Here is a 21,696-nt window from a genome sequence, read left to right on the forward strand (position 1 = left end):
TTAACCGGCGAAAGAACTTGCCGTCACACGATAGGCGCAACCAGAAACGTTAGTGGCCTATCAGAGCGCAAAACACGAACGCGGAAGCAAACATGGGTTGGGATAAGAATTTAGGCGGCCGGGTCGCGTCTATTCTTAACCCAAACGGTGCATGCTTCCGCGTTCCCGTTTTGCGCTCTGATTGGCCACTGTGTTTCTGGTTGCACCAATCGTGTGACGGCAAGTTCTTTCCCCGGTTAATCTTAGGCACTCTTTCGAAGTTGGTTAAGGTTAGAGTTTGTCTTAGAGCATGGCGATAGAACGGTTAGGGTTACGGTTAGGGTTTGCTGCTGGTCGAGGCGGAAATGGGCGCGTCACACGATTGGGCGCACATGTCACATGACCAGAAACGTCAGTGGCCAATCAGATTCGCAAAACTCATGAACCGTTTGGGTTAAGAAGCACACATTATGTATGCATTTATTATTATTTCTCCTAAAAAGCCTACTTACTGCGCACGTAAGTACGCATCAGGTGCAGCACGTATACGCATGCATTTAATATGATTTCGCTTAAAGCCCATTCACTGCGTTGGTATGAATACTGCATTTACTATTTCATCTGAAGCCTTTTTTTCTTATGCATGGGCAGCAGGTGCACGCACACACTTATTATTATTTCACTCAAAGCCCATTTCAGGTGTGTAAGTGCAGCATTAACGCAGGCACACGTGCAATACGTATATGCACTTTATTGAAGTTATTAGTTCATATAAAGTCCATCTGCTAAATGTGAGACATTTACTTGTGGCCATGTCTGATGTCATAGCTTCAGTTTATAGGTTTAGTTCAAAAAGTTGTAAAAATCTCTCTGCTGGACAGAGACCACGAAACTCGGGAGACACAGGGGGGACTTTATGCACATCCCACACCAGGTGGGATGCAGCTTAATCTCCGGATAGGAGAAGTTATAAAAGTAGGAAAGCTATCCTGCTGGGAGTATAGAGGGGAGGTGGGTGGGAAATAGACGCATGGGTGGGTTCGTACGGGTGGATTTGGAGGGGTGGGATATGGACAAGGGCGGATGTAGGTATATTGTTATTGTTTGTTTCCCCATTTTTTTTTTTTTTTTACTCCCCCCCCCTCCCTCTTCCTTTGGCTGAGAAATCTCATCAGGTCTTGGAATGTCGTGGCTCCCTACATAAAATCTCAATATGATTGGTCAGGGTAAGAACCTTCGCTTTATCTCTTGGAATCTGAAGGGTGCCAACCAGCCTGTAAAAATTAATAAAGTAATGAATCATCTAAAGCAACTCAGGGGTGACATTTTCTTTTTGCAGGAAACTCATCTTCGGTCGACAGAGGTTCATCGAATCAAGCGCCCCTGGATAGGGAATATATTTCATTCAAAATTCTCAGCTAGAGCAAGAGGTGCTGCCATCCTTATAAATAAAAATATCCCCTTCGAGTTATCAAATTCTATTGAAGACCCTAATGGACGTTTTGTGATTATTTCAGGTAGGCTATGTGGTACACCTGTGATTATGGCATGTGTCTATGCACCTAACTGGGATATGATGACAAATTCATATCCAATTTCTTCTCCTCCTTTCCCAAGGTAGAGATGACCACTATTTAATTATCGTGGTGACTTTAATCTGGTACAGGACCCCACCTTAGATAGGTCGTCGTCCAACCCCCACTTCATATCCAAATCAGCTAAAATTCTCAACACATATAAAAATAGTTTAGGTTTATTCGACCCCTGGAGAGCTAAACCACATTCAAATAAAGCTTTTTCTTTTTTCTCACATGTACACCACTCTTATTCGCGTATTGACTTCTTCCTTTTGGACAACCACTACCTGTCAGATGTACATTCCTGTGAGTACCACAGTATTGTGATCTCAGACCACGCCCCCACCTCAGTCGATATTACCTTCCCCCTTTCCGACAATGGAGGCTCAACTCATCAATGTTGGCCCAAACTCCTTTCAAGGAATTTCTTGAGGTACAGATTTCCTTATTTATAGACACCAATGACTTTCCCGAAATCTCTAGGTGCACCTTATGGGAAACCTTTAAGGCATATATGCGGGGTCAGGCAATTTCTTTTATCTCCATCTTAAATAAAACAGAAAGAGCTGATCTGACTGCAACGCAGACCATATAGCTAGGGTTGATAGCCTTTACGCCTCAGCCCCTACCCCGGCCCTTTATAAAGAACGTCTTCAACTCCAATCTAAATTCAATTTACTGACCACAAATAAAACGCAGAAGCAGCTATTCTTGACAAAACAGCGGTTCTTTGAATTTGGTGACAAGGCGGTGAGAGAAAACGGGGTTTATTCAATGTATGTGATGTATAGATTGGGGGGAGATGACCACAGCTAAAACGGTGCCGGGTCAGAGAGATCGAAATGTGAATGGTTTGCCTTAGAAGAGGGTGATAGAACAGTGGTTCAGAGCAAGCAGGGTGATTGGGAGCAGCACACTGCCAGCGAGAGAATGTTTTGAATTCCTTGTAAGAACACATTGATAAGAGCGGGTGTGGGCCCATAGAGCGAGGGAGGGGGGTGACATCCTTAATGAAAACAGTAGAGAAACGTTAGATGTGTGTAAAGGTTATTTAGCAGTTGTCATGACAGCGCGGCACATGACAACCAGAAAGGGGTGGGCTATCATAGCTATGACGAAGATCCTATAAAGCTGACAGTGGTTCCGGGTAGGGCAGACCAAAAATCTGACTGAGACTAAGAGGGAAGAAACCAGAAGAGACTCTCTCTCCTCTCATCACGGAGGGGGGGGGGGGGGAGGAAGGATGCCACATCATCATTAGCTTCGGCTACCACGAGGATGGTCTTGGCTGATGACCAGGCCTGAACACTATTGGACTGAATAGCAAAAGGACGATAGACGAACACACCAAAAGATCATTAGAATAGACTTTTCAAGGACAATACAATCTGTTAACATCTGAGCTGAGGTTTCTGTTTATATCAATAAACAACGCTTTTCCTCATAAAGTATTACGCTGTGTCGAAGTGTCGAATTCTTACGGAGGTGAAGAATTATTATGGTGTGCGGATATGCACTAACGGGGAGAGATAAGGATTTTATCAGCCAGTATAGGAGACGTCAGGACCATTCAAATCACACAACGCAGAGGAATTGGATGGAGAGAGGATAACACAAGAAGACGTGATACTAGCCAGATTAATCAGGATCTAACAGTTGGTGCCGTGACCCGGATTTGCAAGAGATAAGAACAACGGATAAATACTTTTTCAATAATGGGGCGACAGTGTGTCATCGTGTGTCATCGTGTGTGGGAGAATCATGATCGAGCAAGGCCGGCCAGCCCTGGGAGAGAGCGTCGAGTCGAGCGGTCATGAGGCGAACCAGCGCTGTAGGAGGAACAGCGCTTAGGAGAAAGATGTGAGTTCATTGTGCACACATGGTTGTTTTGATCTTTTAAGCCAAATAAAAACGAACAGATAGTGCATCCGTAAATAAGTAGCGACAGAGAAGCCAGCTGTAATAATATGAGCAGAGAGCCATGGTGTTTTGAAAAACCAAGATGGGTTTTATCTACAGGGAATGAAAAACAAACGGGTTGTTTTCCTCGCAAGGAGGCGGGAACGTGGGACTGTGAGTTGGGAGAATCTACCTACGTTTTTCAGACCTACCGTCATTTGGCATTCAGTTTATTTTTGACCTGTTCAGTACTTGCATGTTTAGTAGATCATCTATTGTCATGTGACCTGCAGACATCATTATGACCTGTTTGGCCGACGAGACTCTAAGAGACAGTTGTTTTGTTGTTAGGCCTTGAAAAAGGAGGGCAGCGGCCGTTTGTTTGAGAGAGTAGCCATTATGAGCGAGACAAGATGGCCGCAAAGAGCCACGAGGAGGATGAGACAAGATGGCCGTGAGCCACGAGGAGATAACAACAGATAAGAACCAGGAAGTGACACGTCAACTAAAACAGGGGATCCCAAACTTTTCAGGCCGGGACCCAGAAAATAAGGCGTCAGAGAGCCGCGGCCCAATGCACATCGTCAGGCTTTTTCTTTCTTTTTTTTTGCCAGGCGACCGATTTTTTAAGCCAAATATCACTTCAATCCTATTAAGTTAGTTCAAGTTAGTTATTCATTTATATGTGCTATTTATGAGAGGGATAACTTGTTGCAAAATAATAATGATAATAATAATAGCCTCATTAAAATACTATTGTTGCTTCGGTTGTTTTCAGCGTTTTATGTGCATAATCTGTTATTTAGTTTGAAATGTTCGTTGAAATAAGTAGATTTTTCGTTTTTGTTTATTTATTAAGTTAATATAAAACCATATAGTCACATTTTAGAATACAATAGAATTGAATTTTAGAATACAACTAGAAACACTGTCCTGGCCTGCTTCTACGTTCAGTGGCAAAAAAAAATAAAAAAAACATATATATTTTTTTTTTGGAAATCATCTTGCGGCCCTCCCGTGGCTGCTCGCGGCCCACCTTTGGGTCGCAACCCCGACTTTGGGAACCACTGAACTAAAACACCATAGAGGAGGAGTAGGTCGCCACCTAGTGGCGGAGGGGGGGTAGTGCTGGGGAGTTTTCATTACCCATAGGGGAATATTTAGATATAGGTCTGTACTACCATCTAGTGGCGGATTGGGGGAGTGATTCAAGTTAGAGAATCTAATGAGCACAGAGAGTAGATCTATTATAATATTGATATACAGGTTAATTAAATAGTTTAATTATACAATGGGTTAAATAAGAATTGCACAGAGAGATGCGGTGCAGTTAATTAAGTTTAATTATGAAATAAGAGGGAGTTTGATTTCCAGTGGGGCCTTCTCACACCTGATTGATAGGCAGGGTCTTCAGAAGACACGTCACCAGAAGAACTGGCGCGCGCTGGGGGTCAACCTGGGATGAACAGATAGGGCGACGGAAGTGGGAATCGGTTAGCTGCGGGTGTCACGCCGGAAGACAACAAACAGGAAACAGCCCTGTAGTACAGATATGGGTATGGAGAAGGTGGTAGCACAGGGAAGTCGAATGTACAGACGACTGCTGGTGTTGTGTTTCTGCTTTCAGCGGGGGGAGACACCGACCGCGGTGGAGACGACCAGGAGACAGACTGGAGGAGGAGGAAGCAGCATGGGCCAGGCACCGCAGCCTGGTACACAGATCATCCACGACGAGAGAGAGGAGACGGCGGCGGTGGAGGAACAGATGTGGAGAGGACAGCCAGAGACACTGAGCAGTAGCAGACCAGGGGAGACATTTTTGCCTAGGGGAGCGCGCCCTGGAAGGGGGACCAGCTCAGGAAAGGAGCCGTCACTGAAAGGGGCCCTTGCCCTAGAAGACGGGACCGGCCCAAGATGGGAGGTGTACTGTAAGAGGGAAGGGAGCGCTCTGATTTGGACGTGGGGTGTACCTAATAGGGGTGGCCGAAGGGTTTAGGTGTGTTGTCTGAAAAGTTGCAATCTGTGTTTTTCTCTGTCTCTCTCTCTCTCTCCTCCCTGACCGTTGTTTATCCTTTCTGGTTTGGGTGTGATGCGGGTAATGGAAAACAATAAGGCAAAACAGCAGACGGCGGGGCCCTAATTGTTATGAGTCTATTTTTGGGTATAATTAATTGAAAAACCAAGTAGTCTGTTGATTCTGAAGGTTGATTAAGAATCAAAGGGGGGAATGAGAGAAAACAGGGTTTATTCAATGTATGTGATGTATAGATTGGGGGGAGATGACCACAGCTAAAACGGTGCCGGGTCAGAGAGATCGAAATGTGCATGGTTTGCCTTAGAAGAGGGTGATAGAACAGTGGTTCAGAGCGAGCAGGGTGATTGGGAGCAGCACACTGCCAGCGAGAGAATGTTTTGAATTCCTTGTAAGAACACATTGATAAGAGCGGGTGTGGGCCCATAGAGCGAGGGAGGGGGGTGACATCCTTAATGAAAACAGTAGAGAAACGTTAGATGTGTGTAAAGGTTATTTAGCAGTTGTCATGACAGCGCGGCACATGACAACCAGAAAGGGGTGGGCTATCATAGCTATGACGAAGATCCTATAAAGCTGACAGTGGTTCCGGGTAGGGCAGACCAAAAATCTGACTGAGACTAAGAGGGAAGAAACCAGAAGAGACTCTCTCTCCTCTCATCACGGAGGGGGGGAGGGGAAGGATGCCACATCATCATTAGCTTCGGCTACCACGAGGATGGTCTTGGCTGACGACCAGGCCTGAACACTATTGGACTGAATAGCAAAAGGACGATAGACGAACACACCGAAAGATCATTAGAATAGACTTTTCAAGGACAATACAATCTGTTAACATCTGAGCTGAGGTTTCTGTTTATATCAATAAACAACGCTTTTCCTCATAAGGTATTACGCTGTGTCGATGTGTCGAATTCTTACGGAGGTGGAGAATTATTATGGTGTGCGGATATGCACTAACGGGGAGAGATAAGGATTTTATCAGCCAGTATAGGAGACGTCAGGACCATTAAAATCACACAACGCAGAGGAATTGGATGGAGAGAGGATAACACAAGAAGACGTGATACTGGCCAGATTAATCAGGATCTAACAGCGGGGAGACTGCTTGCTCACCAAGCACGTGCCACATCCCTATCCAGACTAATCCCCAAGATCCGATCCACGACTGGTGATGTTATTTTAGACCCTGTAGAGATTAATAAGACGTTCCTTGCCTTTTATTCAGAACTGTACACCTCACAGTGCTCTTCAGACATATGGGAAGGGGACAACCCTCTAGAGGAGATTGCCTTCCCCAATATTGATCAAGACCTAGCTAAGGCACTGGGCGGTCCGATTAAGATTACAGAAGTACTGGAAGCAATTATGTCTCTACAGAATGGTAAAACACCGGGCCCAGATGGGTTCACTGTAAAAAAAATTAAGTCATTCTCTACATCCATCGCTCCAATTCTCCAGGAAATGTATAACGAGTCCTTTTCGAAGGGTTGCATGCCCCCAACTATGTCTGAGGCCTCGATCTCTCTCCTGCTCAAGAAAGACACGGACCCTCTTCTATGTGGCAGCTATAGACCCATTTCACTTTTAAATGTAGACTTAAAAATTCTATCCAAAATCCTAGCCAAACGTTTACAACAGGTATTACCAAGTTTAATCTCAATTGACCAGACAGGATTCATGCTGGGTAGACACTCCTTTCATAACTATTTATATGCCTCAGTACCCAGAACCCGCACAGAGTTTGGGAAAAGGGCCTTCATGTTCTCTGCTCCCTCTGCCTGGAATGGACTTCAAAAAACTTTGAAACTGCAGGCCCTCACTACCATATCTGATTTTAAAGTTCAAATTAAGGGCATTTTAAAGAATGAGATGGGAGAATGTCGCTGCTTCACTGCATAATGTGCTGTTATATTTTATATTTATTAACTTGACCTTCTCTCCCCAGCAACCTCCTGCAAAGCCTCACCTTCCCTCCTCTTTCTACCTTTTTACCCTGCCCTCCAATCTCCCCCAATCCCATTCAATCTGATTTGCTGCAGCTCAAATGTATCCCCTTGCCCCACTTTGCCTTTTATGTATTTTTGTATGTTTGTTTTTTGTTTTTGCTGCCATTTTGGCCAGGTCTTGCTCGAAAAAGAGATCTTTGATCTCAAGTGACTACCTGGTAAAATAAAGGTAAAAAAAAAAAATAACACTAGAAGGCTTCTTAATATCCTCAATTCCCCTAACTCTATGACACCAGAAGTAATTGTCTCCCTGGATGCAGAGAAGGCCTTTGACAGAGTGGAGTGGGGCTACCTCTTCTTTATACTGCTGAAATTCGGTTTTAGCACTGATTTTATTGCCTGGATTAAGTTACTCTACACTCTACACCTCAGTCCATACAAACGGACTTCAGTCAGCCTCATTTCCCCTTCATCAAGGCACCAGACAGGGCTGCCCCCTTTCCCCCCTTCTGTTCGCCCTAGCCATCGAACCACTGGCCATCTGGTTAAGACAGGAAGAGAGGTTTGAAGGCATCACACGGGTCGGAAAAGTTCATAAACTGTCCCTATATGCAGACGACTTCCTGCTGTATATATCTAACCCGACCGCCTCTCTCCCTATAATTCTTAATATACTGGACAAGTTCGGGTCCTACTCGGGCTATAAGTTAAACCTTCATAAAAGCGAACTCTTTCCAATCAACTCCTCAGCCAAAAGAATACCCCGGACTTTCTTCCCCTTTAAGTATACAACAGATGGATTCAGATATCTAGGGGTTAACATCACCAACTCAATCCAAACAATGTTCTCGAAAAACTTCTCACCTCTTCTTGAAAAGTGCAAACTAGACTTCAACAGGTGGACCAGCGTTTCCGTTAGCCGGTAATTACCGGTATTTGACCGGCAAAATCTGTTGAAGTCAGACATATTTATTCTCTCCAGTCTTAAAGGGGAACTCCAACATTTTGGGAAATTAGCTTATTTAACATCTTCCCTGGAGTTAGACAAGAAGATACATACCTTTTTTGTCTCTGTGCGTGCATTTTAGCTTTGGGAATAGACGCTCCGTTAGCATAGCTTAGCTTCATCACTGGAAGTGAGGCAGGACAGTAGCCTTACAGTGCCTTACAGTGTATTGCAAGGTCTGACATTGACCAAATTTGATATGCATGACCTTGGTGGGCTCTAGGTCAACTCCTGAAAAGGGGGTCAATGTCAGACCTTGCAATCAAAAGTTAGGGGGCGCACTGAAATTATGGCAAGGGTTATTAGCCCCCTAACTTTTGATTGCAAAGTCTGACATTGACCCCCTTTTCAGGAGTTGACCTAGAGCCCACCAAGGTCATGCATATCAAGTTTGGTCAATGTCAGACCTTTCAATACACTGTAAGGCACTGTAAGGCTACTGTCCTGCCTCACTTCCAGTGATGAAGCTAAGCTATGCTAACGGAGCGTCTATTCCCAAAGCTAAAATGCACGCACAGAGACAAAAAAGGTATGTATCTTCTTGTCTAACTCCAGGGAAGATGTTAAATAAGCTAATTTCCCAAAATGTTGGAGTTCCCCTTTAATGTCTGGTGAAAATAATTCCCTCTAAGCACAATTTGATTATTTGAATTGTATTAAAATAGGCTAAAATTAAATAGCCTATGCGATGAACGAAACAATCATTACATTTGTTTCATCGTTGCTTCTAATAATGACAACGACGTTGTCAGCGAGAGCTTAGTGCTGGGTTTGCGAGTGCATGTGCAGTACTGCGGCACAGTGCAGTACTCCAATTCAGCCAATGGCAATTCAGCTGTTGGGTGGGGGGCGCTGCTGAGCGGTCCCCAGATAGAGCCAGAAAACAGCTGAATCTGCTGCTCTGCATCGACATACTCTCGCAAATAAGTCGTTGGGAGGTGGAGAGAGAGAGTCGTCACGCAAACCCACGATAATGTTGCCGTCTCTCTCTGCCAAATTTCTCAGTTCTTCGCTTGATATAATTAATACAAATGTCCAATATAACGGAATTCGTTAGCTCATAAAAATGTGATTATAACAGACTGCTGTTTATTAATGTCGGGCCGACTGCCCACAGACACCTATTTGATTTAAAGTCGGCAGCAGCACGGAGTCTCGGGACTTATTTTATTTGGAATATAATGACTGTATAGCAAAAGTAGCCTAGTTTTAAGTAACAATATTATAAATCTACATGCCTTGATGATGTCATTCTTTTGTTTTGTTGTCATTCTTTTGCCTATCAATTGTTTTTAAGCTCAATAAACTCTGACCAGAATTTCTCTCATTTGACCGGTAGATTGAAATCTACCGGACACTGAGGCCGGCAACAATTTTTTCTAACGGAAACCCTGAGGTGGACATGTCTTCCACTGTCTCTAGTGGGCAGAGTCAATTTAATTAAAATGGTAGTGCTACCAAAGTTTTTATATCTCTTCACCCATATCCCAGTCCTCATTAAGAAGTCGTACTTTAAGACACTCGACCGATTAATAAGCTCCTTCCTCTGGGGCAATAAGATCCCACGGATGAGGAGATCAACTCCCCAAAGAGCTAGGGGGACTGGCACTGCCTAACTTCCAGCACTACTACTGGGCGTGTAACATACACAAACTTTTATATTGGATGAGGGGCACGACACATAACTTAGGCCCGGTGTGGGTCGACATGGAACTCTCTTCCTCTAGATACTCTCTTCGCTCTCTGCTGTGCTCCCAACTCCCTATGTCGGTTACTGGACTCTCTGCAAACCCAATGGTGGTCGACTCCACAAAAATTTGGATTCAAATCAGGAAAAGCCTTGGCCTCCATAGGGCCTCTGACCTCTCCCCCACTTTTAACAATAATTTATTCCTGCCCTCTTGCACTGATTCTTCCTTTCAAGTCTGGTTTGACAAAGGGATAACCACTTTTAATGATCTCTATGACCAAGGGACTTTCATGTCTTTTCCAGACCTCGTAAAGAAATTCGACCTTCCCAAATCCCACCTGTTTCGTTTCTTCCAAATTAGGCACTTCACACAGAACCAGAACCCCAAATTCCCTAGTCGGCCCCCTGAAACCCTTATAGATTCACTAATGGTTCTCAACCCGGAAAAAAAACGGCTAATCTCCAACATCTACAACCTGATTAGCTCCGCTACGGATACCCCAGGAACCGGCCCTAAGAACTTGTGGGAGCAGGAGCTGGGAATTGAACTGTCTGATGAGTATTGGAGTTGGGCATTGGACTCTGTCCACTCTGAGACACGGCCTCACACAGTGCAAGGTTATACACAAAGTCCACTACACAAACTCGAGACTCTCTCGAATGTACCCCAACATCTCTGACGCATGTAATAGATGCAAACAATCCCCTGCCGATCACACCCACATGTTCTGGTCCTGCCCCAGTGCCCCAGCCTTGCCACATTCTGGTCTGACATTTTTGAAACTATCGGCACAGCCTACAACCTTACTATCACCCCTGATCCTCTTGTGGCCTTGTTCTGTGTTCCTCTGCAACCTCTACCCTCCAAAATGTCACATCCTGTTCTTGCCTTCTCCACTTTATTGGCCAGACGACTTATTCTTTTTAAGTGGAAACATACTCAAACCTCCATCTCACAATAGGTGGGTTAAGGAACTACTATTATCTATTAATCTTGAAAAGCTCAGATTCTCCCTCAAAGGCCCTACTGGCTCCCTGAATACCTTTGAGAAGACTTGGAGACCCCTTTTAAAGCACATAGAATCCTTGACATCCCTGCCTGGTTGTGACGACTGAGTCCCCCCCCCCCCTCTGTTTTTTCCCTATTTTTATTTATTTCTTAAAATGTTTTGTCTTTTCATCTCAGTTATCATAGGTTTTTTTTATTTTCTACTTGTATTTTTCTGTCACATTTTTTATTTTTTATTTTCGTGTATTATATGTATGTTTGTTGTCGCTCTTCGTGGGGTGGGGTGGGGTTAGGGGATAGGAAAGGGAAATGGGGGGGGGGGGGAAATGTAAGATGTATAATATGTATAACTGTCTGCATAATTTTGAAAACTCTTCCAATAAAGAAAGTTATTAAAAAAAGAATAGACGCGGCCGGGTCTGGAGTTCGGACGCTAGGCTAAGCTAGCAGGAAGAGCCTGTGAATGGCTGCTTCATGTGTTTTCATTGTTCAGCAGGTCCACTGAAATTCAGTCAATGGATTCCTTTTTTATTTAAATTTTTAAATTTTGGAATGTTAATGTGTTATCCAACCTACAAAGATAATTGACAATGCCAACTCTATCACAACTGACAGCAAATTAGAGAAATGCCACATAAAGGGCGTGTGTTTGTGTGCGTGTGGTGGTGGGGGGGAATGCCACTAAACATGAAAGCAGCATGTGGTCCATATGCGTGTGTGTGTGTTTTTGCACATGTGCTCTCGTTCCCACGTAGACGTGTTCTCTCTGACAAGCACACACACACGTCTCCAGAAGCTCTTCAGATCATGTGGTTTAGTCTAACCCGTCCACCTCCCAACACACACACACACACACAAACACACACACACACACACATCTGGGGGACAGAAACTCAGGCTGAAATGCTCCTCCAATCCCTACGTCATCACTGAGCACCCGTCCTTCTCTGAGAGGAATCAAGGACCATGTGTGTGTGTGTGTGTGTGTGTGTGTGTGTGTGTGTGTGTGTGTGTGTGTGTGTGTGTGTGTGTGTGTGTGTGTGTGTGTGTGTGTGTGTGTAAGAGAGTGAGAGAGATCAAGGGAGAGAAAGTGAGAGATCAATGGAGAGAGAGAGTGAGAGAGATCAAGGGAGAGAGAGAGTGAGAGATCAATGGAGAGAGAGTTTGAGAGATCAATGGAGAGAGAGAGTGAGAGAGATCAAGGGAGAGAGAGAGTGAGAGATCAATGGAGAGAGAGAGTGAGAGATCAATGGAGAGAGAGTTTGAGAGATCAATGGAGAGAGAGAGATCAATGGAGAGAGAGTGAGAGAGATCAAGGGAGAGAGAGAGTGAGATATCAATGGAGAGAGAGATCATCAATGGAGAGAGAGAGTGAGAGAGATCAAGCGAGAGGGAGAGAGAGAGTGAGAGATCAATGGAGAGAGAGTAAGTGACAGCGAGGGAGACATAAAGGTGCAGCATACTGAGAAAATCTAAAATTAGAAAAAGCATTGGGGGAAAAAAACATTAATCACTCCTTAGTGCACTCCAGTGAAGGTTGCTTAGAAACGCTAAATAAGTATTTAGTGATCCCCTCTCCATTTGGCAGGCCAGATGAAAATCAACAATGGAATGCCTGTGTGCCTCCATGCCCTCCACGGGTGCCTGTGTGCACTGTGGTCCCAGGCCCGGATCACAATAAGGATTTGCAGGACACACACTAGGCTGTGGCCACCTGACTGTCCTTGATCAGCTCCTGGCCTGTACCATTAACAACTCCTAGGTCTGACAATGGACCATGACAATGGTGAAGTGGTCTGTCGCCACTGTGGTCCTATTGCTTAAAGGGGAATGCCACCTATTGTAACAATTTTGTTGTTCCTGGGCCCCAGGACAGTTCTGCCAGTATGAACACACACCTCTCTTTCCTAAAGCTAGACATCAGAGAGAGAACCCTCCAATCTGTGATGTTACTGGGATGTAAAATATGGGGCTGCTCCATAGACAATGAATGGGGCTCTGACTTTATGAAGCCATACAATTTTTCTGTGAGCTTTTACACCCAAATGAGGTTTATATTATAGTATTGCTAGATGGTCTGAACCAGAATTAAAAACCTAATTTGGGTGTAAGATTTCACACAAAAATGTTGTGGCCTCATAACTTCAGAGCCCCAATGTATACATTTACAAGCTGGTGGAACTGTGTTTACAACATGTTTACCAGCAACATGTTTATCAGCAACATGTTTAAGCACAGCAACATGTTTATCACACAACATGGTTACCATAACAACATGTTTACCACAGAAGCATGGTTACCACAACATGTTTACCAATACCAGCAACATGTTTAAGCACAGCAACATGTTTACCACAGCAACATGTTTACCACAGTAACATGTTTACCATAGCAACATGAGAATACTATTACTACACTGTCCTCTTGTTACCTGCCAACCTCCTGGCCACGGAAGATCTGAATGCACCTTTTGTTTTGATGACTAGAATCATATTAGGATATTGAATCAGGTTAGGATATTGAATCAGGTTAGGATATCACCCACCACCTGTTGCATTACAGCTCATTTTGAAGGAGAAAAAAAGGTGATTACTTGTGGATTTCTAACATGCTCTGAAATGGCAAAATGGCATTTTTGTTGTGCGATCATTGGACACACAAACTGTATTTTTGTATATATGTGTAACGGATGGTATTGTGAAGCGCAGTCAAGAAGGGCTGGGGTGAGTAGCGGTGCTATGGGTTAAACTCACTCTCACATCCTCAAAAGACGCATAGACCCAGCACTTAGAAGTGGATTCACCTCTTGGTATAGCGGTCTGTGTTGCTGCCTGCGGCGTGGGAGACCGGGGTTCGACTCGACTCCCACTCGGGGCATCGAAGTTTAAGGTGACGTTGTCACAACCGTTACATATGTATCAAGTTCAAGGATCATATATATATATATATATATATATATATATATATATATATATATATATATATATATATATATATATATATATATATATATATATATATATATATATATATATATATATATATATTACAAATAATGTTTAATCAGCATGGTTGCTGTAGATTCCACTTTGGAGACAATTAATCCAGAAGTATTTACTACATTACTGAGTTGGTCATGATGTAACATATTCACTACATTACTGAGTTAGTCATGATGTAACGTAATCTAGAAGTAGTCTTTACTACATTACTGAGTTGGTCATGATGTAGTTCAAGTTTGTTTATTAATTGTCATAGTAAAATACAGAATACTTTATCATGAAATGCTTTTATGAGCTCCTGGGAATGTGCTAGATAAAAATAGATTAAACGTATAACATAGAAAAAGTCAAAAGTACGGAAAAAAAGTGTTCAGTCAATATACTAATATACAATACAGAGTAAAAAGAGTAACAGTGAGGTAATGCAGAAATGGTATGAGGTATAAACTTAGGTAAGGTGCAATGAGGTATGAATTGTAGTGCAAATCTCTTTACTTAATAATTATAAAGTGTGTTAAAGTGTCTAAAGTGGGTAAAGTGGGTGTTAAGGTGAGTGTTTATTTAAAGACAAGTGAGTGTGTACGTGTGTGGATGTGTGTGCTGTGTGACTGTGACTGTGAGTGTAGATGATGGGTTGTTACATAGTGTCATTGACTGTCGTTGAGCATCCTGATGGCCTGGGGATAGAAGCGCTCTGTAGGCCTACTGACCATGAGACTCCGGTATCGCTTGCCTGACCGCAGCAGTTCGAAGAGGCAGTTGTTTGATTATTCTCTTATTAGCCTTACCCCTGCAACGCTTGTTGTAAATGTCTTGGGGAGAGTGGGAAGCCCACCTCCAATTGTGCGTTCGGCTGAACGGGCCACTCTCTGTAGTCTGCTACGGTATACATAAAATAGTCTTTACTATTACTACTGAGTTAGTCATGATGTGACGTAATCCAGAAGTAGTCTTTACTACATTACTGAGTTAGTTGGTCATCATGAGTTGGTAACAAAACATTATAACAAAAGTTAAAATGGACACATTTACCCTCCTCATTCTAGCGTCTTCGTTTTATGGTCTTATTGGAGTGATGTGTTATTGGCTGTGTCTAGAGTAGACAGACAGAAGTCTCCATATCTTTGCAGTTTTGTTAACGCGAACAGCCTATAATCCTATAAACACCACTGTCATGCGAAACGAGTAAACGACTCATGGTTAATGCAGTTAACAACCTGGGGTCACGACACTGCGTGTGCCTGGGTTTAGTTCAGACTCAGAGTGGTTTATCTTCTTGCCATCATAGTTCACAGTCTCTACATCTAGGCTTCTTCTACTGTACATGTCTTATCTATACCGACTGCAGCGGCAGCAGGAGACTCTGACGGGACTCTGCTGCAGGTGCTCATCTCATCCAAACCAACCGGCTCGGTAGTGCAAAAACAGGAGATAACGATGGTTGTCAGATTCCAATAATGTATCTACTCAACAGTTCATTTAGGGACGTTTTACTGCGTCCATGAAATTAACTAAAATATTTCAGGACATCAAGTTTGATAACAGGATGATGAACTTACCTTTATGCAAACTCAATTTAAACTATTAATGTTCTCCAGGAGTTATGTGCTGAGGATTAGTCCATAACGTCAATATCAATCAAATCAATATAACGTTAATATTGGTCCGACTCCAACTGTAAATCCTCATTGGCTAGAATACAAGTGTCATCAGATTCTGCTCGTAAAAGACGAATGCATCGAGTTCAAGGATCACTACAAACGACAATTTGTATTTTTAATGTTGTCCTTTTCAAAACTCAAATGGATACGATTTAACATGTTTAACATGATTTAACATGAGTACAATAAACTATCGCCGCGCCTCTGAAGGATCAACAGGCAGCAGTTCAGTAGATCTCATGAAGTCCCTCCGCCTGCTTGACACTGATTGGTCAGAACGGTAATACACTTCATCTGTTGAATATTCATGATGTGATCACATTACAACATGAAGAACGATATTACTGTAAATATAGTCTATTTACTTTTCTGATTTGGGACACTTTTAGGTACTTCATTAAAAAATAAGTAAAAATAAATAAATACATAAATAAAAGAAAACATTGTAAAATAATAAATAATAATAATAGATTGAATTTGTAATGCACTTTTTGTTCGCTGGGATCCCAAAGTGCTACACTACAGGGTTAAAACATAGTTAAAAAAAATAAAATAGTTATTAGTAAAACAAATAAAATAAAATACAGAATAAAAATAAGATAAAACTAGAACATAGTTAATTAAAAACATAGTATAAACAGAAAATTAAAAAACAACAGCACAAGAAAATATAAATAAAAAGCTAACAGTCAAATTAAGGCCTTTTTGAACAGGTAGGTTTTCAGGCCTGCAATCTGTACCGTTTTCGCCTAAAGGTACATGCCTAAGTAAATGGAAGATTGCTCCACTTCTGCAAGGTAAATTAGCATGTTCTTCGTATCTAGGAACATCTAGGGACCTGGGGGTATGTATTTCCAGTGTCAGAAATATTGTGTCTGTTACTAGGCTGATTAAATTGTAATGAAGAAAAGGAGAATATGAATTATGATTTATGATTTTTGCATATTTGATCATGTTAAATCAGTGGGGCACGAGAAAATGCTCACTGAGCTCATTCACCACCTTATTAAGATCACGTGTAAAAAAAAATCTAAGCAAATGAACCGCGGGAAGATGATTAAACAGAAGGATTTGTAGATACAGTAATTAATGATAATCGATTTTAATTATAAATTCATTTTGACCTTGAACTTGACCTTGACCTTATTATGGCCAAATCATACATCTGGATAGGGAAAATGCTCCTCTTTCCAATGGCAGGGTTGAATCTGGATTTAGTAATTTCCTTGCGGTTTTTACGATAATTAGCATTTTCCGATAAATTCGTATTTCCGATAAATCGTATAAAACATCGGTAAAAATGAAAATATACACTTAAGGCTTAACAGGTTAAAAGAGTCCAGGCTCTGTGGTGCCCTCAGCTGGATGGGGACTCGGAGGCTGTTCCACAGGCGTGGTGCAGCCGTGCAGAAGGCTCGGTCACCCATGGTGCAGAGCCGGGTATTGGGGACCTGAAGGAGCAGGCTACCTGCGGATCTAAACTTCATTGTAAATTTCTCAAAAATCATTGCCTGAGCCTGGTTGAGACGATCACCTTCAGGAATATTAAGATATTTAACAGCTTCGCAGAGAAAAAAAAAGGTCATTACCATCAGATGTTCAGTAATTGGTATACAATAAATATCAAACAGTAGAACTTTTGCACGAGTTGGACGACGTTCCCAAAAGTCTCTGCCCAAAGAGGAAGTAAACTAACTGGTGCTACCTTTACTCTTATTATTTTTCGTTTAACATATTGAATATATAATAATATATTATTGCTCCCACCATATTCTTTGTCTCTTTTATAAATAAGAACCGAAAATTTGTTGAACATTTTATAATAATTTAATTTCATGGCGTCTGTGCAGCTTTGTTTATTCACTGTGTCCATGGAAACGATGATGAACCAAAGGTATGGTTTCCTTACACTGTTTACACGATAACTACATCACTGCATAAATTAGTAAAAAACAAAGATGTATTTAATATGATTGTGCACATTATACATGCATTATTATACAATTACACCATAGGCATGCATTATTACACATTGCACTAACCCCTCCCATCCCCTCTACGAGGAGCTAGCCAAGATGAGGAGCATGCTCAGCCACAGACTTACCCCCCCCCCTTGTCAATAGTTAGACAAGACAAACCTATATAGTATTACTTATATATAATTGACCACATCTGCCCAGTTGTACAGCCCTGGCCTATTCCTATTTTATTTTTATATATGTGCTATATTTAATTGAGTTTATATCCCATATAATTTTATTCAACCTCTTATTTACTGATTCTGATGTAACTCTAACCAGTTAATTATTTAGTCTCTCCATCTATGTAACTCTAACCATATTTTCATATCTTGTTGTCCAAACCCAACCCCCTCCAATGTAGTCTCCCCCCCCACCCAACCACCTCCAATGTACAGTTTTCCCCACCTACCCAACCTCCTCCAATGTACAGTTTCTTCCCCCTCAAATACTCTCTTTTTAGACTATTTTTGTACTCTTAAACAGTACTGTATATTTGTAGATCTGATATGTCATGAATGTCTAGATGTAATGTACTGTCTATCTGTATGTCATATATGTTATGATGAATTGAAAATGGGGGACCCTGATGTAAACAAGACGAAAGTCTTTCTCTGGTCTGCATCCCCTTAACATTGTGTGTATTGAGCTGTACTGTATTGTACCCATTCTGCAATCTGTTAATAAAATGTCCAATCAATCAATCAATCACAAATATAACAGTACTGTATATCTGTATGTTAGATTCTTATATCTGTATATCCGTATGTTGTGTATGTCATAGTCTTTTTCTGGTCTGCATCCCCTTAACAATTGAGCTGTACTGTATTGTACCCATTCTGCAATCTGTTAATAACATTTTCAATCAATCAATCAATCAATCAATCAATCAATCAATCAATCAATCAATCAATCAATCACAAATGTAACAGTATGGCCTACTGTATATCTGTATGTTAGATTATGTATGTCATAAATGTCATTATGAATTGAAAATGGGGGACCCTGATGTAAGCAAGACGAAAGTAAACAAGACAAAAGTAACACGTGTCTCCGCTAATATCGCACCAGTAACACGTGTCTGTGTGTTGCTGTGTGTGGGCAGGGCTTCGGGGCTTGTACTGTGTGTTGCTGTGCGTGGGCGGGGCTTCGTGGCTTGTACTGTGCGTCGCACTACTGCGCATGCGTGTGGAGCATTAGAGCAAATAGTCAAGTAGATAGAGGGGGGTATTATGCACCCCCCGGAAATATACTTCTAACCAGACTTTCTAGAATGGAAAAAAGGTGAAAGAAATGATAGGCTATGTTAACAAGTTGTCAGAGTGTCCCATGTATAATTTATATGCAAATTAAGGACGCAATTATCAAAAAATCGCAATTTTTTTTTCTCATGATTCTCAGCCAATATTGCAGATAACTGAACAAATGAGGTGTCTATACCCATGTTTTGAGGGTCAAAGATCACAATAACACTATTCCTAGAGTGATCACATGTTTCTATGTAATTTTGCCTATGCAAATCTGTGCCGTCAATACAAAATAATCACATTTTTACTAATTAGTTGAGTAGGAAAGCGGATACTATCATGCACCCCCTGGAAATATATTGTTAACCAGTGTTTCTAGATAGGAAAAAATTTGTAGAAAATGATAGGCTATGTTAAAAATCTGTCAGTGTCCCATGTATCATTTATATGCAAATTAATGACGCGATTATCAAAAAATCGCAAAAGAATCTGTTTCATATATCTCAGCCAATATTGCAGATAACTGAACAAATGAGGTGTCTAGACCCATGTTTTGAGGGTCAAAGATCACAATAACACTATTATGTGTAATAACATGTAGTGTAGTGTTACCATTGTCTTACTGTGTGTAATGACATGTAGTGTAGTATTAGTGGTGTCTTACAGTGTGTAATACCATGTAGATAATGTTACTGTTGTCTTACTGCAGTGTAATACCATGAAGTATGGTTGTCAATATTCCAATGTACAGTTTTGCTTGTACAGTTGTACAGTGTCCCCCACCCACTCCTCCTACCCAACCCCTCCCCCCCCCCACCCCACCCACCCAGTGGTGCAGTGGTGGTAGGACGGGGTAAGATGCCGTCCTAGTAGTTCGCTGAGCTGAAGTGCGCGCAATCGCACACGGATGTGCACACGCGCACACAAAAATGCGTTCACAATTGTCACTGGACTCGTCGCGCCGTGCGCCAAGTACCCGGCCGGCACTTATCACCTAGACTTTGCATAATAATAGGATACCGATAGCATAACAACGAGAAGAGCCAAACCAAAATACAAGCCCTGTACCAATTGGTGGGGGTTTGCTTGATCTGTGGTCCCGACTGGAAGGATGAGACATTAAGTTTGTGCTTCAGTCTGAAGGAAACTGTCCTTCTGTAAACTAAGTTACATTGTTAATTTAGTTTGTATTTACTTTTCTAGTTTAAGTTAATTCAATTAAAGAAATTGTAACTACAATTACATTTAAAACATTGTTATGCATAATAATCATCTGTTCTGTGCGCAAGCAAGGGAACATGTATGCGCATGCGCGTGGCGTCTGGGCAGTTCCCATATTATGACTGCACCACTGCACCCACCCAACCACCTCCAATGTACAGTCCCCCCGGCCCCCACCCACCCACCCACCCAACCCCACCCCACCTAATCAACCTCCTCCAATGTACAGTTTCTACGTCAAATGTATATACTCTCTTTTCTGGACTATTTTTGTATCACAAACAGTACTGTATTTACAAATCTGGTATGTCATAAATGTATAGATATAGCAGTACTGTCTATCTGTATGTCGTGTATGTCATTATGATTAATTGAAAATGGGGGACCCTGATGTAAACAAGACGAAAGTCTTTCTCTGGTCTGCATCCCCTTAACAATTGTGTGTGTTTTGAGCTGTACTGTACTGTACCCATTCTGCAATCTGTTAATACAGTTTTCAATCAATCAATCAATCAAGCAATCAATCAATCAATCAATCACCTCCGAGCTGCTTCTATAGAAAGTAGGTTCGTGGCTGCCACAGGCTTGCCCAGTGAGAGGATTCTTCGGCGCTGCAGCTGGACCCTATTGTGCGGCTCTGCAGATTTATGCTATTTGTTGCATTCGGCTGCATTCGCCTCTCACGTGACTTTCATCCAGAAAGAACAACATGGCTGCTGTGGTTTCTGACCAACATTTCTCTGCCTTGCTACTTCTTCTAAAGGTATCGATATGAATATAATATATAACAAACATGTATATATTCTTACCACGTGACATGCAGCTAAAATGGTATCCTTCTGGTCAACTGTTGTCACCGAGTTGTGCGCTATTCGTAAAGAGTAACGTTAACGTTAGTTGGTAGACACTGCTTACCAACAGTAGCCATACAAGTCGTGCTGTAACGTTATTCTTACTGTCGAGTATCGTTTCATCTAAGGTAACTTAATGGCGTACTTCACCAAAAACAACGCTGATTTATTTTGCACATAATCTCACACACTTGCAAAAACTCAAACAGTTTTGCACACAGTTATTGAAAGTAAATTCCTTTGAATATGGCTAGCAGTGATTGAATCCTTGTTTCAATTAGAACACTATGCAATTATGTAGATGAAAAAATAGCGTATACATACTTTACATAGTCTTATAGGGACTGTCATTTTATGATTTCATTCATCAACAACACAAGGGTCTGTCGGTCCTTGCCAAGTCGGAAATGTATCATGTGACCATATGGTAAATACGAGGTGATAGCGTTTTAGTTGGGTCATAGTCGGCACCAATCAGATGCAAGGCAGCAGATTCAGCCAGATTATTCAACTTTATTGATGCAGGTGGTTTGAGCAGATTTTTATGAATCCCAG

General features: G+C 42.0%; 2 protein-coding genes across 4 annotated transcripts in view; one reads left to right on the forward strand and one right to left on the reverse strand.

The window, feature by feature from the left end:
- Positions 1-15,954, reverse strand: part of prr5l (proline rich 5 like) — a 117,233-nt gene extending 101,279 nt beyond the window's left edge. For both annotated transcript variants that reach the window (XM_084334833.1, XM_084334832.1), the window contains exon 1: positions 15,703-15,954. The gene's annotated coding sequence lies outside the window, so the exon portion shown is untranslated. The remainder of the gene's footprint in view (positions 1-15,702) is intronic.
- Positions 15,955-20,993: 5,039 nt separating this feature from the next.
- The window catches only part of commd9 (COMM domain containing 9), a gene marked incomplete at its 5' end in the record, with an annotated part of 37,181 nt that continues 36,478 nt past the window's right edge, over positions 20,994-21,696 (forward strand). Inside the window, one exon of one of the 2 annotated variants that reach the window (XM_084334914.1) lies at positions 20,994-21,053. In XM_084334914.1, the coding sequence (XP_084191040.1) occupies positions 21,000-21,053 (54 nt within the window). The remainder of the gene's footprint in view (positions 21,054-21,696) is intronic. The other variant, XM_084334915.1, reaches the window with a different exon arrangement.

Source organism: Notolepis coatsorum (genome assembly GCF_963971535.1).
Source record: "Notolepis coatsorum genome assembly, chromosome: 18".
Classification (NCBI taxonomy): Eukaryota; Metazoa; Chordata; class Actinopteri; order Aulopiformes; family Paralepididae; genus Notolepis; species Notolepis coatsorum.